Genomic DNA, 17,804 nt, shown 5'->3' with positions numbered 1-17,804 from the left:
TTAAGCTGATACGTAACATATCCAAACAAAGTATATAAGTATTATAAGAGAGCAAAAGTTACAGTTTCTAATTCCCCTGAAATATGTGCCACCTTTAAGAGCAAAATGTAACCTTGATGTCACTTTATTAAATGTCAAGTGACACAAGCTGAATTTTGTGTGCAGAATGAATTTTGTACCATGAAAATGAATCATGCACTTTTGTCACAATTAGCAATTTTGTGCCTTTTGGATCCTTTATTGGGGTTTTTGTATTGGTTCATTCTGATTTTTCCAAGTAGTAATGCAACACATGTTATCTTTATCTTGTTTGTGTGCGTTTTTTTTACAGTCGGCGTACATCCTGTTTTACATGGCAATTGTGGGTCATGCTTTATCTATAGCTTCCCTGCTCATCTCTCTGGCCATCTTCTTCTACTTCAGGTAATGGATTCAATGTGGTGTTCCTGTTTTGCATATAACATTTGAACCATATGAGAATTTAGCTGTAGTTGAGGTTACTGGTTTGGTGATGAACATTATACTGTTAGCAAATATTCAGTATGGTTGTACTATGATGAAAATAGCTGCTACAGTTTGTTATAACGCTGAGATGATTAATCGATGGGTGTGTTGCCCTCACAGGATCAATCATCTTCACTATCATCGCTGATCTGAAAGGCAGGCACACAGATGGTGTTGGGCTTTCACTAAACCCTCCTCTGGCTATTTCATTACTTATCATGGGCAGCACTTTGCAAAATCTTATTTGCAGTCAGCAAAATCTTCACTCTGCCTCTGTCCTCACCAGCAGCACTTGAGATAGTTTTAACCACTTGCCCCAGAGCCTCACATAAGATTTTTAATGTTGTGTTAATGAGTGTTGACGTTTCAGTAACATTATATAATATAATCAAAAGTGTAGATGTTTTGCTCGGCACAATTGTTTAACATTTTTGTCAAGTTTTAAATAGAACTCTGCTGATGTAAAGCCTGGCACAGTGTTAATGCAAATTTTACAATACATGCCAACATTCACCCACTCACACGCACATTCATATGCTGATGGTAGAGGTTGCAAGGTTGCAACCTGCTCATCAGGACAGATACAGCACTTCCTATCCAAAGTGTCCCACCCACTCACACACATACAATTTGGGGTTCAGTATCTTGCCCAAGGACAGTTCACCATGCAGACTGGAGGAGCCACGGATCGAACTAACAACCTACTGATTGGTGGACAACCCACTCTACCTCTTGAGCTATAGCCACCCCAAACTTAATTGTCACCAAATGCTTTACTCAGTTTGATATGTCCACCTAATTTCATGCCAACTTGCTTTTCTTGTGCACAGTTATTTCATGGATATTTAGGATTCAAAACTGGAGAGCTGTGGCATCCAATGAATGCATTGGTGCTTTGCTGTTATTGGAAACGTGTGCACCTGAGTGCATTGCTCATTAAGGTTGTTCATCCCAATGTACTGCTTAATCCCAGGGGGATGAAATGCACAATTAATTGAGATACTGCTGTTGAAATTCAATTAGATAAGGCTTCAAAATAATAAAGTGGATAAATTGAAATCTAGAGATGAGGAAGCCTGAGAAAAAATTAGCAGATGGGCAAAAGTCTATTGTTGAAACTTTATCTTACTGTACTGTGGGAGGAAAGGAACTCAATTAGTGTTATTTTTAATGACATGGTAAGATTTATAGTTTTACTCAGACCATGAAGATATATATAAAGAATGCTGAGTAACAAGCCCTGGGGAAAAAAAGTAACCTTATGTTCTGTAACAATATCTGGAAGAGCTTCCTTGTTGGCCCTGTAGTTCTTGAAAGCTGCAGTTGTAAAACTTGACGTGTTGGATGAGCGGTGAAAGGTGTTGACCTCCTAAATGCAGCTGTTATCCAGAACCAATCTTGTAAAAGACCCTCAGTGTGCTGCAAACTTTTATACACACTCATAAATCTAGCGGCTGTGTTTAGGGCAGGTGCATTGTTGCAAATCCCATGACCCGCTGAGAGACAAACTCCTAATTCAACTACACAGAAATTCAGCAGGACATTAACAATTCATAAAGATCAAAGTCCGAACAAATTAACATCTTGATAAAGTAACAAAGTTACAGCTTGGAAAATATTCTTTTTAACCATAACTTACCATATTTATAGCCAAACCACTTAAACTATCGGAGGCCTAATATTGTATCATAAGATCCAGATGTGAGGCTTTACAGTGGTATGTGATGGTGTACAGCTGCACTACTCTGTTATTTACAACGCTACATCATCACTGTCAGGATTCCCAGATAAAAATACTCCCGTTTGCCGTGGAAAAACAGGCAAGCAGTTGGTTGAAGTACATAGTTGATCTCAAGCCGTCAGGACCCGTTGACAGTCAGAACAACGTTTCCATAAGGATTCAGCCTGTGTTTTGACATCCCGTTTTAGATAAAACCCATTGTATATAAGCATTCAGCAGCTCCTCCATTTCCTTTTATGTCTGAAACTGAAGTGAGGCTGTTTGTTTTTCCATTAGAGGTAGTCATGGAGTCCAAATGAGACAGTGAAAATGTGCAGTTGTATATGTTGTTTCGTCCTGGCTTGAAGGAAATGTAGTGCTCTTCCTGTTTTTAAATGGGTCTCGGGGTTTTTTTATGACTCAACAAAGACAAAATTGGCCATGAGCGGTAAAAAATATATAACTTCAACTGTAGAGGACATATTTATAGACATCATATCTGGTGCAAGGTTTCATCCAGCCGTAAACATTCTGTGAGCTGCAGTATATTTGATTGCTGCTGCAAAAGTAAAACATTATTGACCCGTTAAAGACAATAAGGCTACTGGATATGAATGACTTTGATTCTAATTGTTGTTTCACTTTGACTGGCAAGCATTTCATAATGCTATTAATTCTGAGTGGCCAGCCAAGGTAACGTAGAAGCAGCCTTAGGACCTATTATGCATTATTTAACAGGATTCTAGCTTGTACAATAAAGAGCATTTAGAGACAATCCTTCTTTTCTTTTTTTTGTTAACCAACCACAAAAAATGAATCTGAGATAAAAAAGTCCCAATCATTTGATATTTTAGATCAGACAGATTGTTGCAGCATCCAACAACCTCATTATAGTAATAACCTACCAGTCATCTAAGATACTTTTTGTCAGTTTACTTCATCAGCTATAGCAAGTTTCTGTTTTCTTAAAGTGGATATAACATGCTTTTTGTGACTGTTATTTTTATACTGTTATGATGTTGGATATCTATGTTAAACATAGTCAAAGTTCCAAAACTGAAGGTGAATGTATGTAAATTTCTCCCTGCAAGTGAAAAGTCAGGGCTTCAGCCAGCTCTGAACGCTCTGTTTGCAATGTTACCTCTACTTCCTCTGTGTGATGACATCAGATTCTCCACGCATGAACGCAAATGGCCATCTGTTACATAGCCTTTGTTGCTAAGGTTGTTCCATGGGTTGTTCACATTGTCCACTCGCATATTTTGGATGGGATTCAGACTCAAACATGTACAGTTGTGTTTAAGAAGTTTATATTTCAAGGATGAATGAGAGAGAGTAGTGAAATCCTACTACTACTGTTTGTCTAGGTAGCCTCCAGAGCCGCAGCTAACCAATCAGAACAGAGCGGGCTCATTGGGAGGGGAGTGTTAAAGAGACCGGAGCTAAAACGGCCTGTTTCAGAGAGAAGCTTAACTGAGGGGCTGCATAAAGGGCCAGTATTAGATAAATGAGTTTTTTTTAACTGAAATATATACACCTGGAAACATGCATAGTATGTCCCCTTTAAACTTGTGTTTTTATGTCACAAGAGATTTTTGTTGCAATTTAGCTGCTTGTATTTTATGAATGACATTATGTCCATGTATGTCAGCATGCTACAGTATCAATCATGGCTTTTTTTTTTTTACACAGGAGTCTGAGCTGCCAAAGAATCACCCTGCACAAGAACCTCTTCTGCTCCTACGTGCTCAATTCTGCCCTAACCATAATCTACCTCATAGCAGTGGTCAATAATCCTGAAGTTGTGAGCAGAAACCCGGTGAGTTTAACCGCTGTTGAACCACAAATGTTACTGTTTGCATTGTCATATATCCATAGAGGGGATGCAAACTCCTTCCTATAAGACAAAATATCTTCATTTAGGAGAAAAAAAAATCATTTAACAGAATGCTGTCTGAGGAGGAAGATTAGTTCCGCTGTCTTGAAATGAGATACAAATGCATTCACAATTCATGCCAAACCAAAAGAAAATCAAAGGGGGGAAAAATCCAATGCACTTTTTAAAATTCATCTCATATGCAAGGCCAGGAAATTTAAGGGAACTAAATTTAAATGGAGTTGCTCTATATTTAAAATGTTTAAAAGTTTGAAGAACAGATTTTACGTATACAATAATTAGTATTTCATCTCTCTCTATGCCATGTCTTGGCAGTGTTACATGATCAACAGACAGTTTTGTGCTCTCTTCCACATTCTCCTGTCAGAGTTTTGGAGACACACCGAATGCCTTATATGAATTCTTTGAATCTGCGAGGTCTGCTTTGGTAGAGATGATAAATCTGTCTCATAGGAATGCCTCGCTATCAGGACTGAACATAAATCCATGCATGACTTTTCAAAAACCCCTCGTTTTTGGAAATAATATTTAAAAAAAAACTGTTAACATACTACTTGCTGCTTATCAAAAGTTGTTTTCACAGAATTTTTCCAACTCCAAAAAGGATAATATTTTCTTTTCTTTTATGTAGACTTGAATAAAATTAAATACATTCAGCCTCTTGAAGTCAAAGTTAATTAAGAAAAACTCACTAAAGACTTAAGAAATCAAAAACCTTCAACCTTCCAATATGCAAATGCATGAAATGAGCTAAATTTTAAAAATAAAACTTTCAGATGATCTAAGTGCCATAAACAAACAACAAAAACGACAGATAGGATTGTAGAAGTTGGCGCACAGTGCACACAATCCCATTAGCCTCAGCCTGCTTTCAGCTGGAGAATCTCTGGGCAAACAAAGTACTAGAAACATCCAGCAGACAGCAGAGGCTTCGGCTGGGTTTGATTCTGAGTCCTGCTGCTGCTGCTGCTGCTCCTTTTCATGCAGTCACATTCCTCAAATCTGTCTGGCTCATCCTGGCTGCCGTCTTTATTCACATCCCATCTCCAGACGTATCCAAGAAGCAGCCAGGATCACATCATCAGTGTGAGGAAAAATATATATATGTTTGTGCAATGGCTCGCTTTCAAATATCTCCTCTTCGCCATTTGTCAAAACGTTTGTGTTGAATCTGTTACTTTCTGACATGGGACTGTCAAGTTGTGCTAACTCGCTGCAACAAATTGGTCACCGTGGCCCTTGGTTTTCAAGAGGAAGCAGAAAAAGAAATCACACGCACCATTGGTTGGGATTCACGCGTGTCTACTGGGAAACATTCTGAAATTTACTGCTGCCAAAGCGAGACTTACGAGCCTGTTTTCTATGCTGGTGATTTAGGAACGGTGGATTGCGGTGGAGATTTGCTCTCACAGAGAAAACAAGCTCTTTTTATTCTCTCTGGTGTGGTGATACAGAGTCTGACTTTAGCCTGCCAGCAGTGTGGGGGAGTGAATCCCCAAAGTCTATGTCAAACCAGGGAGGAGACTGAAAACATGAGAAACATCTACATGATCTATAGCACCCTGATTTGTAAACCAGAACAGTGTCTGTAACTTTAGACAAACCTCGGTTAGCTGAGATGAAAAGAGTTCTGAATCGGAGAAAACTCTCTGCATATCGATTCGAGTCCATGTCTGTTATATTAGAGATTCCTCAAGTGGAAAGGGACAGGTAGGAAAGTGAGGGAGAGACATATGGCTAAAAGGTTAAAAGTGAGTGATTGTTGTGTGTTTTGAGCTAAGAAGACCCCTGAGAGCAGCACTTAATACCATCGCCAGCATTTTTGAATTATACTGTGGTCGTACGAATGCTCCTTAACTCTGTGAACCAGAAACCACAATGAGAATATTTCAAAATCTCAGACAGTACAAAGGTTTCTTCCTTTTATGTTCTCAATACTGTAATAATGTGTTTCAAGATGAATTCAGTACTTGTTTTTCAGAATAAGGAATTAGTGGAACTTTAAAGAGATCATTAGACTACCTGTTTAAATAAAGTATTGAAAGTCTCACTGAGATTAAGACCTCTTTAGCATCACAACAAGAGACACAAATTAAACCATTCAAAAGTATTATTTAAAAAATCAGTAAGTAGAACTTTAAAGTCCCTCAGAGAAATGTCTTGAACTACAGTTTATTTTGCTGTTCATTATAGTAGTAAGATGCATAGCACTGAAAACCAGCATTCAGAGTTGGTTGCTGACCTATCCTGGGACTTTGTTGTTCACTTTGAACTCAACTAAGGATGTTAAATATTTCAGGAACTTAGAAAACAAGGCCTTATAAATGAAAACAAAGGCATGCTGATGCCTCCTAAATATCAGTGATACCATCTGACCTTTTCATATAACTCTCAGTGGTGAGTGCAATAGCTGTCATATGTTATAAATCGAATGGCGGAGTGGTTAATAGCATCCAGTGGTTTAAGGGTAGTGCCGGCAGCATGCGCATTCAGGATATCTCAATAACCCAGCATAGATATATTGGATTGTATGATGATTTTCCAGGTTTGCCGGGAGAAACAAGCTCTGTTCCAGTATAAAAATGCAATTAGATTTTATTGTTTTTGAGCAAAATGTGTGATGTGAGTCAACTAACCAAATTCCTAAGTATTTATAGGATGTTCTGTAGGAACATCAAAGTTCTGTGGTCTTGTGAAATGCATACATTTGTCTTTATGGAGTTTAGAACAAGTTTTAAAGTGATGAAAGATGTCTGGAAGTCATCAAAAGCAGACTGGAATCTGAAGAAAGCCTGGTTTGTGGTAGACCAGGTGGTTTACAAGATGATATCATCAGCATAAAAATATAAACTGCAGTGCTCAGCAGTATAATGTATTTGTGTTTATTTTACCACTTAGCACTGCAATGTCAATTTTTATGCTGATGATACTAGCTAGTATGCCATCTGGTCTACTGCAGACCAGGCTTTCTTCAGATTACTGTCTGCTTTTGATGACTTCCAGGCCATATTAATGTATCTTGTTCTAAAAATATATATATGTAAGTAGTAGCAGGGGGCCTTATATTGATCCTTGTGGGACACTGTTATCACCTATTTGGGTTTTTTTTTGTTTGTTTGTTTTTTTTGTAATACATTATGCTACAGTGTGGTTTTGTGCCAAAGTATGAAGAGACATTTATTTTGATTTACTGCATGCAGCCATTATGAGAGTTACAGGATCCATGAAATCCAGATTTCCACTTAAAAATGTGTTTTTCTTTTTGTTACTTCAGTTGGATGTTTGAGCTTCACTGTGTAGAATGATGTATGTGCAGAGTTTGAAACTAAAAGGCTGTTTTCACATTCATCTGCTGAAGAAGTAAAATTTCTCTGTACTGTATTATATTTGCATATAGTTTCTGGTATTTTTTAATGAGGGACAAGGAGTTGAGGTAATTTAACTTTTCTTGTGGAAAAACCATATCAAACACACATTATTTTCCAAAGTAGAGTTTTTTATATAAATATTAAACATGTGTTTAAAGCCAGATTTAAGGTGAGTACAGAGAAACTTTCCCCTTTCAGTAAGCAGATGAATGTGAAAACACCCTTCAAGTGTTAAAAGAACGGAAACCAAAACACATTCTTGAGTGGAGGGGGGCTTAAATTTTGTGGAGGACTTTTTGAAGAGAGTTCATAACAGTTACATTAACAGAAGCCAGGATGTAGTAGTCATTAGAGGAATTACACCTTATAGCACATCCATAAGCTTCTTGGTAATTACAGACTGTAGTGAGATAAGATTGACATAATAATATGTCATCAAAGCCATCATCTGTTTCAAGAAATTATAATAATGATTCAATCAAAGGAGCAAAATACATAATTAGACATGTTGTCATGCTGTAGCACTGTGCTGGATACATAAATAGAAATTTGCATAGTCCTCTATAAAGTACAAAAAATACACTTACAGGACATGTCTTCTTTTTCCATTTCGCAATTAAAAAGAAATCTAAATACAAAGAGAAATGATAATTTCCATCTTGAGTGATCCTCCAGAGGGGGTAAATGAATAAATCTTCTCTGTCTGGAAAGGATAATACCGCCTAATGATTTCATGATTGAAGAAACATCCCCTTAGATTTTTTTTTTTCTCCTACTGAGCTGATGTCAAGATGTGTAAACTGAATCATCTTAATAGATGTATTTTATACTGAGAGTCAAAACAGACAAAACAAATAACAAATCTCCCTGTTTTGGCTCTCTCTGCAGGTTGGATGTAAGGTATTACACTTCTTCCACATGTACATGCTGGGCTGCAATTATTTCTGGATGCTCTGTGAAGGAATCTACCTGCACACGCTCATCGTGGTGGCTGTGTTTGCAGAGGAGCAGCATCTGCACTGGTACTACCTCCTGGGCTGGGGTGAGTCTGTCTGCATTTGATCAAAACAGCACTTCCTGTGTTGTTTTTATTTCTGCTTACAATTATACGTAAGCCTTTTGTTGTGTTTGTTTCATGTTAATTAATTCCGTGTCCCCGGTCCAAAATGACTGCCCCATTACAGCTGATTATAAATCCATAATAATACATATATTATCACCTAATGTTGTGTTAGATCTTTTTATCAACTTAAGTTTTGAAGTTGTTTGTGATATAGGCCTCATTGAACTGAGCTCATACACTCTTTTTGAGTTAAAAAAAAAGTATCATGTATGCATTGTTTTGACTATAACAAATACTCAGATGAAACATATTGTGCTATTTACCACAGACTACTTTGTGTCAAAGTTTAACAAGGACATTTGTTTTGAAACCATTTCAATTTTTTAATTAGTGGCACAAAATAACATCTGTTGTGTTCCTGGTCAAAACTGACCGGTATGATTTTATTGGTTTTATTAGGGCTTAGGACATATTTTATTAGGAAGTATGTAGGCCCAAAACTACACTTGAAAATTTTACCATATTACAAAATTAATGTCTGAACACATTAAAGAACAACTGTAACAATAACAGCATTGTATTTTATAACAGTACATATTCTGTGTTGTCTTCAACTTCTGTCACTTTTTCCTCTAATGCATCTTCATTGTCAGTTTTCTGGCCTCTCTCCTCTCCAGTGTCATGATCAAAGATGTGATCGAGAGTCTCGCATGCAATATGTTGTTTGGTTATTGTGCTGCCACAGAAGGAACTGTGAGCAAGGCCTCAAAAAAGCTTTATATACCAGAGCTGTGAGAAAAGCTCTACGTATTATTGAAACAATTTTGCGATTGTTTGTGAAAATTACCAACAGGTGTGGATCTTGTGGCGGGAAGATTGTATTGGGGAAACGTTGCCATGGAAGCCAAGAAGGGGCTTCCATGGCATTTATTAGGGTGTGCGTGTGTGTGTGTCTGTGTCTGTCATAGGTTACTTTCTGGGACAAATTTCAGACTAAAGGACTAGTTAATTGGGGACAGCTTGTCCAATTGGGGCCAAAACCGCGTTTGGGTAAGTGGTTATGGTTAGGGTTAGGGTTAGGGTTAGGTTTAGGCAAGTAGTAGTTGTGGTTATGGTTAGGGTAAGTCTCCAGGAAATTAATGTAAGTCTATATAATGTCCCAAAAGTGACCTAGGACAACATGTGTATGTGTGTGTGTGTGTGTGTGTGTGCACGCGCACTCAAGCACACATGTTTAAATGTTTGGGGTCTGGGAGACGAAGTGTGTCCATCTGAAGAATGGACATGTGCCTGAACTCAATTTTATACACTAATTGTAGTCTTATCCATTCATTTCTATTTGACCAAGAACACCACAGCAGTACAAAAGTTAAATGAATTACCCAAAATTTAATGAAAATTATCTAAATTTATTTTGTGTGTTCAGATGTCCTGTGTGGACAAAATCATGGAACCTTATGACAATCAGAAAAAATGAATTACAGAGAGAAAACTTCTAAATCGACCAAAACACAACAGGAGGGTTAAAATGATGACTTATTTTTGTCCCCTCTGGATTCATCACAGCTTGAAAACTCACTGAAATGCATTTCAACAAGATGGGACACAATCTAGTAGCAACCATTTACTCGTAACTACCCCATCCATGTGCAGTATGTCAACCTGGACATGCTGACAGCTTTATTAGCCCTCCTGTCGTTTAGTACCGCTCATCTCCTGTTTTTTACCTTGTTCAAAACAGGAATAACGGGTACAGTCTGTCAGACAAGTAGACGATGGAACTAAATGGATGGTCATCGTTCGAAATGAGAGGATAACCTTGAGGCCTGTGTTTGCTGTGTGTGTGTGCGTGTGTGGATGGAGGACAGCCAGTTAGTTAGTCAGGTCCAGCTGTGGCCGATATGCTGCAGGGCCTCATTGGCAACTAAAAATGGACTGTACATGAATTCATGTGTTTATGTCCAGCTGAAAAGTTAAAAGCTAATCTGAGCTCCAGCCTCTTGTGGGATTTTTATAGAGAGGATGTTAAATTAAGACAGCATTGTTACAGGAAATTAACCATGTGGTGTTGGTTGTTTTGGTTGGAAAAATAAAACAAGGATGGGAAATAATAGCTCTGTTAAAGTTGATCCAGTATATTTATGCATTTGCTAAATTTCACATTATACACCACAACGTGATGACACAATGCTATTCGAAAAGTACAAATTTATTTGATAAAGAAGCCTAAGACCAACAAAACAACTGGCAAAGCTAACCGCACTTTTACTGTTGCATAAATGAAAAATGGAATTCAGTAAATTCACTCAAGACCTCATATGGCCGTCATCTTTTTCTCTGTCCAAGGCTTTCCTCTAGTGCCTGCATCCATCCACGCCGTGGCAAGGAAAAAGTTTTTTGATGACAAGTGAGTAATGTTCCCAAAACTTGAAAATAAACAGAAAATGTTTACATATGTGCTCGTCTCCATGCGGCAGAGGGTGAGAGTGTGCAGATTCATACACGTGCGTGTGTTTGTTTTTGTACGTGTGTGTCCATGTGTATTTTGGGCGGCAGACAGTACTGACTGATATGTTTTTCCTTCTGTAGCTGTTGGATGAGTGTGGAAACCCATCTGCTCTATGCGGTCCATGGTCCTATAGTGGCAGCTCTGCTTGTAAGTCTGCTTTACAATCCACTGTCTCTGCATAATGTAAAGGAAAAACATATATATAAATATAATAATTAGTATTTTTGAAAGCAATTTTAATTCCTAAAAATAAAAAATCAATTTATTGCGGATGCTCTCTTACTATGTACATTTCTGCAGGTGAATCTCTTCTTCTTACTAAATATTATAAGAGTGTTGGTAACTAAGTTGAGAGACACGCACCGGGCAGAGTCCAACATGTACATGAAGGCCGTGAGAGCCACCCTGATCCTGGTGCCCCTGCTTGGAATACAGTTTGTCATTTTTCCCTGGAGGCCAGAGAACCGGCTGGCTGGGGAGGTGTACGAGTACATCATGCACATACTCATGCACTACCAGGTAGGCACTGAGCTGACTGTTGGGCATGACATTGATCACAGTTCCTATTCCCAAGCACTGCACGAGGTACTTCAAAGGTAGTTCAGCAATGACTCTTCTAAAGCAGAAAATTGCTGCTTCACTGCTCTCTGTGGATTGAAGCATTTTGCAAATCTCTCCACACCCCAATCAATGATGGAGGGAAAAAAATCTGCTAATATTTTAATCAAAAGTAATGCTTTTGTTTTTTGACCCAAATCCTAAGTATGCATGCAAAAATGATCCTTAACCCAGCTCAAATTTGTCAGCACCCTCTGGCCCTGTCAGACTCAATATTTAGATGTTTGGCACACTTAAAATCTTCCATGTGATGGCTGTGTCTGACTGATATGATTCACTGCTGAATAACCCCTTAAAGAACCAGTTAGGCACTCTCATTAACTTTATTTAGCTACCAGTTAGTCACAGATGCAGTTCATGAATTTTCCAGGTCTGTTCAGTTTATTCATGTACCAGATAGGGATTACATAGCTCCAGCAGATGATCTGCATGTTGTGCTTTCATTTTCAAAAAGCACTCTGTATCCCTGTGCAATTGTACTACCTCAGTGTTAGAAAGTGATTTGTTTCAATTAAATTCCCCCAATTTTGTAAAAATCAAACAAACGATCCCATTTTAATTATGTCTATTTGTTTTGCTTTTTTCAAAGGGTTTGCTGGTGGCAACAATATTCTGCTTCTTCAACGGAGAGGTGAGCACCGTTCACAGTTTCTCTACAGTGTGCTGCTGCCACTCATTGTGTAAAGTTAAAGGAATTTAGAGCTGCAACAATTAGTCGATTAATCAATTAGTTGATTGATAGAAAATTAATCAGCAATTATTTTGATTATCATTTTTTAAGAAAAAAAAGTAAAAATGATCTGGTTCCAGCCTCTCAAATGAATACAATATAATATTTGCCGGTTTCTTTAGCCTTCACCAATTATAAACTGAATATCTTTGGATTCTTGACTGTTGGCTAGGACAAAACAAGACAGTTTATGTCTAGAACGACTAGAAAATAATCGACAGATTAATCGATAATGGAAAAAACCATTAGTTGCAGCCCTAAAGGAATTGTTTGATATTTTGCGGATTATTCAGCTTTTCGCTTTCTTATTACTCAAATAATTCCAAATGGCTAGATGAGAAGATTGACACCTTGCTAAAATGTGAGAGTGGTATCAATCTTCTCATATAATTCTCAACAATGAAGGAAATAAGTGTATAATTCCCAAAATGTCAAACCATTCCTTTAAGAATACTGTATCTTTGAAATGTTTCATTATTGGTGTCATGTGTGACAAAATAACATTGTAGTTTTGATACAACAACTGCCCTTTTATAAAGGTCAACCTGCACATGTTACTCTGGGAGCTGTTCAGTCATAGAGCAATAAAACTGCTCATTGCTTGTGACATTAGACTTCAAACTCCATCAGGCAAAACATTTTGATATTTTGTTTTTCAGGTCAGATATCTGACATCTTACCTCTGTACCTGACAGCATATCAGGAAATCACCCATGAATGTCAAACACAGACTCAAAGTTGGGTTGAAATACTTGAGTAAAATATAGTTGTAAACTTTATCAGAGATGCCTCACCTGTCATCAGATCCAATTGTAACAGGCTATAAAGCATTATGCTGCATGTCTCTTCTGAGACCCATCTAGGGCTGCAGCAGTAAAAGCTGAAGGGTCATGTCAGGTGAAGAGTAAGACACAGTTTATAAATGCCTGTGTAGTTTCCAAGCTCAGCTGGAAATGGACTCTCCTTTCAAGTCCTCCTGTCAGCTTTTCTAAGTCTGTCTGCAGCTGTCTGAGTGAGAGCATCTTTAACTTGGTTCAAACACTTCTCCAAACGAATGAGTTAGATTTCCATTAAAACCCAGATCTGGGGTTAATGGTGTTGTGGAGACCTTTCAGCTCAACAGAGTCATTTTGTGACAGATGCTTTCAAGCTCAAGGTCTCTGCAAAACAAAGCAAACTCAATATGTGTTGTAAGCTTGAATTAGACACTTTTCACAGGTCATTACTCTCCATGGTGGTGTGAATAGTACAGACAGATTAGGTAATTACAGAGAAGTCTTTCAGGATGTGTTTAAAATTAATATGCTTTTGTAATATTTCTGGTGTAAAATTAAGTAAAAAATGTGCTGTGAAATGTTCGGTGATCCACAGAGACGATGAGGTTGTGAGTGATTTTCTTTGCATGAGAAGAAAACAGGACAGAGTTGCATTGACTGAGAGAGGAGCAGATTTAAATACTCAGCATGAGGTGTCTGGCACAGAGAAACTGGCAACCTACTGTGGAGTTATGTTTTATACATTCATCCCTGAAAAATAGGTCAGGTATTAGCTCATCCATGAGCAACCGGGACAACAAAAGCATCTTCATAAACGATGCAAACACTGTGCAGAATATAAAAAATTTGTAAAGCATACTGCATGTCTAAAGGTCAGCACTTTCTGAGCGATACAGTAAACTAACACAATAACTGACACGAGGGAATGGGGCAGGGGGTTTGTTTGCTTCACCAGCATAATGACCAATTCAGTCGTGTTAATCAGGGCACAGGATTCTGGGGCTGGGTTCAATTTTGTTTTTTGATTGCGAGGCCAAACTGCACAGACCTGCCTTGTTTCTTCAATGGCTCCATTGTGAAGTTAGGTCAGTGAGACGAACAGCTTTCCTTCTGCATTTGTGACATTAAGCAAGGCGTTCTAGAGGGGAGCTGTAAACCCCGGTCACTCTTTTGTCTCATTATAACAATTAGTGTCATAATTTACATCATTAGATCAGTGAGTGTTAATTTACCCTCAGTAATTACAGTGGTATTTGGGTGTTACAGAATAAAGTAATTAACATTGCACTGTTGGAGTTGTTCTGTATCTAGGACTTCAATTCATGCTCCAGTTCTTGTTCATTCATATACATAGTCAGTCAACACTTAAGCTAAATTGATTAGTTGTTCAAAAGAATATGAGTCAACAACATTTTTGATAATCAATTATTGACCAAGGAAAAATGTATCACATATCACTGTAAATTTAATCTCTGGGTTTTGAACTGTTAAAAAAAGTCATTTGAGAATGTCACCTTGTGCTCTGGGAAATTGTGATGCTGACCTTTATGACACGGACTAAACAAGAGATTCATTGCAAACCCAGTCAACAAATTAACAAAGATTTAAAAGAAATCTGCAGCCCTACATCCATCCTACAACAGCAACAAAACAATGGCTTCTATTGGCTGATTAACCTGCTGATGTCCACAGGACCAAAAAGAAGCCATGGGTTCAAATTAAGTCCCTCCCAAACACACATTTTGCACCAAAACCAAACAGTATTTATATATTGTATAGATGCCATAAAGCATTATATCAACTAAAAGATTAAAACTACACAAACTACACAAGGTCCATTTATATGAGAGGGACTCAAGACTGGGTAAAACTCTTTACCATTTCAGTCTTTTAGTGTTCTTTAGTGCAAAATGTATTACCAAACACATTTGTAACTAATCAAATGACCGCAAAGTAAGTACACAGACAACCATAAAGAATTTCTTTGTTGGTATTAATGTACCTGATTCTCCTTTGTGATATAGGAGACAAACTGCAAGAAAAGGCTGCAGGTTCAAACATGTCTTCACTAAAAAGATGTTGGTTATTGCTAATATCTGTACGTAAACCATTTGCTGATCACATTAGGGACTAAACTGTGAGATTATGAAGGGTCACTTACAGTAAGTCATCATCATGATAATGGATTTTGTGATGGTACGATGCAGATTTGGTTTGCTTACTTATTAATATGTTTACAATGTCAGGATTGTGGACATCCCTGCTGAGTTCCTCTATGACATGAAAATGGTTTTGACATCTGTTGTGTGTGTAATTACACATAGTGTACTGGTAACTTTAGCTCTGTCTTGCTCTGTATTGGAAGTACTGGAAGTTAATATACATTTGCCAAGCAGTCCTCATTCAAAAATGTAACAATTATCATGTAACCTCATGTTAAAAGTGAAAAATACTGTTTGTCTTCAACATGGATCATCTGCTTGAGATGCTGACTTTTTGCCTGGTGCTTAAGCCTCAGTCTTTTAGCACGTCATGTATAGTATGTAGCCATCAAGTGCATATTGAAGATCCTTTAACACTGTTTTTTTTTTTTAAACGAGTCAGCTGGAAACACTAAAAAGATCAACCAGAAACAGCATTTTCAACCAACTCATAGAGATAACGATATCTTAATTGGCTAGCTAGTCACTGTTAATTGTAAACCATATATGTGCCGTGTGAGAATGAAAATCTTGACAGGCGTAGCCAGGGTAACTACACAGGGAGTGGGGCTCAGCGAACAGATGATCAGAGCTGAGTTACGTGTATGCACAAAATCACAATTAAGAGAAGTAAAATTCATGTAGCCTTTTTTTTCCATGATGATATTGCCAGTTGTGCAAATATACCCAAAAGGAATGCCTGTGCGTACATACCATGATACCTTCAGAGGGCTGTGAGTGTTTAATCAGCTGAGGGGAAAATCCATTACACCCCACAAGCAACTGTGGATGACAGATGTAGGGGAGGATTCATATGTAATTATGGTAAAACCTTTAACGTATAGCACAATACAGATTGTAGCTTCCTTCGCCCACAGAACATGATGATCCACAACTTGGCTGCATTTCCACTTTGGTGTTCACATTTCCAAACTGGCATCTGTTAATGTTTTTGAAATTGGAATGATCTACATTATGCTGCAGCAATTACGTTTGCATCAGTTACAGTAAGATCACCGTTGGATTAATATTATCACAAAGTGGTATTTACACAGGCTCTGCCTTACTCACATTGCACCGTAATCTCACATTGATTTGTATGTAAATTTGGACGTCTGGTAGAATAATTTAGTGGTCAAAGTTGAAATGAGAAGCAAAACAGAACACGGTTTTTCGGGAAATGTGGTTTTGATGAGCACTAACTAAAACTCCCAAAAATCAGAACTGAAACCAAGTAAAATGCCAACCATCTCTTCTTATGTCTAGGTGCAGGCAGCTCTGAAGAGACAGTGGATGCAGTATAAGACTCAGTGGGGCCAGAGACGAAAGGACCACTGTTCAATGCGCTCCACCTCCTACACAGCCACCTCCATCACAGAGGTGCCTGCCTTCATGTACCACCATGACTGCAACAGCGAACACTTGAACGGGCGCCAAACAGAGGACCCTGAACTAGTGGCACTAAAATCAGGAGATACATACCCCTAAGCCCTTGAGTCACACCGAGGATCATGAGTGTTGCAGTGGGAACAGCCTAAAAAGAGCAACAGAGATGTACAGTAAGAAAAGAAAACACATTCGCTTTTCCCGCCACATCTCAGTGATTAAATCTCATGAGGCTAATGCTGGTTTGTTTAGCCCAGGACGATAATACGGGTCTGGAAATCAAAAACTCATTGAGACGGAGATGGATTAGCTACAAGGCTGACACTTCATATTACTTTACATTGCTGCTGCGGCTGCTTTTTGAGAACTTTTGATGTTGAGAGCTGCTTCTGACATGAGTCACTTCCTTAAGCTGCTAAACTGTGGAAGTGCCGTTCACAGTGACGGAGCCCCGTGATGGCGTGGAGACGGAAATAAGCGTGACTGTGATGACAGCAGAGGTGGCGATGTTTTCTGTATGAGAAGATTTGATGGTGACGATGATACCGTCATGAGTGACATGATGTTGACATGACGAATAATTATGTGTGATAGTGATGATCATCAAGGTGAAGAAGAAGAACCAATCGATAGCGAAGGGTACTATACTGTATGTTGGTCACAGCTATGAAGGGGTGGCCAGCTGAGCACAGATGTGGTGCCCTGAAGCAACACACACACACACACACACACACACACACACACACACACACACACACATCAGCCAACATCAGCCAACCTGATCGTATGTGCCATGAGAGAGGTCAAGTTTTAAAAGATCCTCTGTGCTTGAAGCTCTGGAATTGTGTACATAATGTATGTCCACCATGTTTCATTTGAAAGAAAAAAGTGTTTAAATGTTTTAAAAAGTTTTTATTTTTGTTTTCTATTAATATTTTATTCTTGCCAATTCCTAAGTATGTGCTAAGTGTCTGTCCTGTGATGCTGCACTCCAGACTGCTTTGTTGTTTTGCAGTTACTGTATTTGTGCCA

At 38.3% G+C, this 17,804-nt stretch overlaps 1 protein-coding gene across 1 annotated transcript in view; it reads left to right on the top strand.

The window, feature by feature from the left end:
- calcr (calcitonin receptor) overlaps positions 1-17,394 on the top strand; it is a 39,514-nt gene extending 22,120 nt beyond the window's left edge. The window contains exons 15-22 of the mRNA XM_042436731.1: positions 332-423; positions 3,917-4,043; positions 8,378-8,531; positions 10,899-10,959; positions 11,142-11,208; positions 11,362-11,580; positions 12,269-12,310; positions 16,653-17,394. Coding sequence (XP_042292665.1) covers positions 332-423; positions 3,917-4,043; positions 8,378-8,531; positions 10,899-10,959; positions 11,142-11,208; positions 11,362-11,580; positions 12,269-12,310; positions 16,653-16,874 — 984 coding nt within the window. The 3' untranslated portion in view covers positions 16,875-17,394. The remainder of the gene's footprint in view (positions 1-331; positions 424-3,916; positions 4,044-8,377; positions 8,532-10,898; positions 10,960-11,141; positions 11,209-11,361; positions 11,581-12,268; positions 12,311-16,652) is intronic.
- The last annotated feature ends 410 nt before the right edge of the window (positions 17,395-17,804 follow it).

This window comes from Thunnus maccoyii, chromosome 15 (assembly GCF_910596095.1).
Source record: "Thunnus maccoyii chromosome 15, fThuMac1.1, whole genome shotgun sequence".
In the NCBI taxonomy this organism is placed as follows: Eukaryota; Metazoa; Chordata; class Actinopteri; order Scombriformes; family Scombridae; genus Thunnus; species Thunnus maccoyii.
Note: the sequence above shows the minus strand (reverse complement) of the source record. Positions and strands in the feature narration are given on the sequence as shown.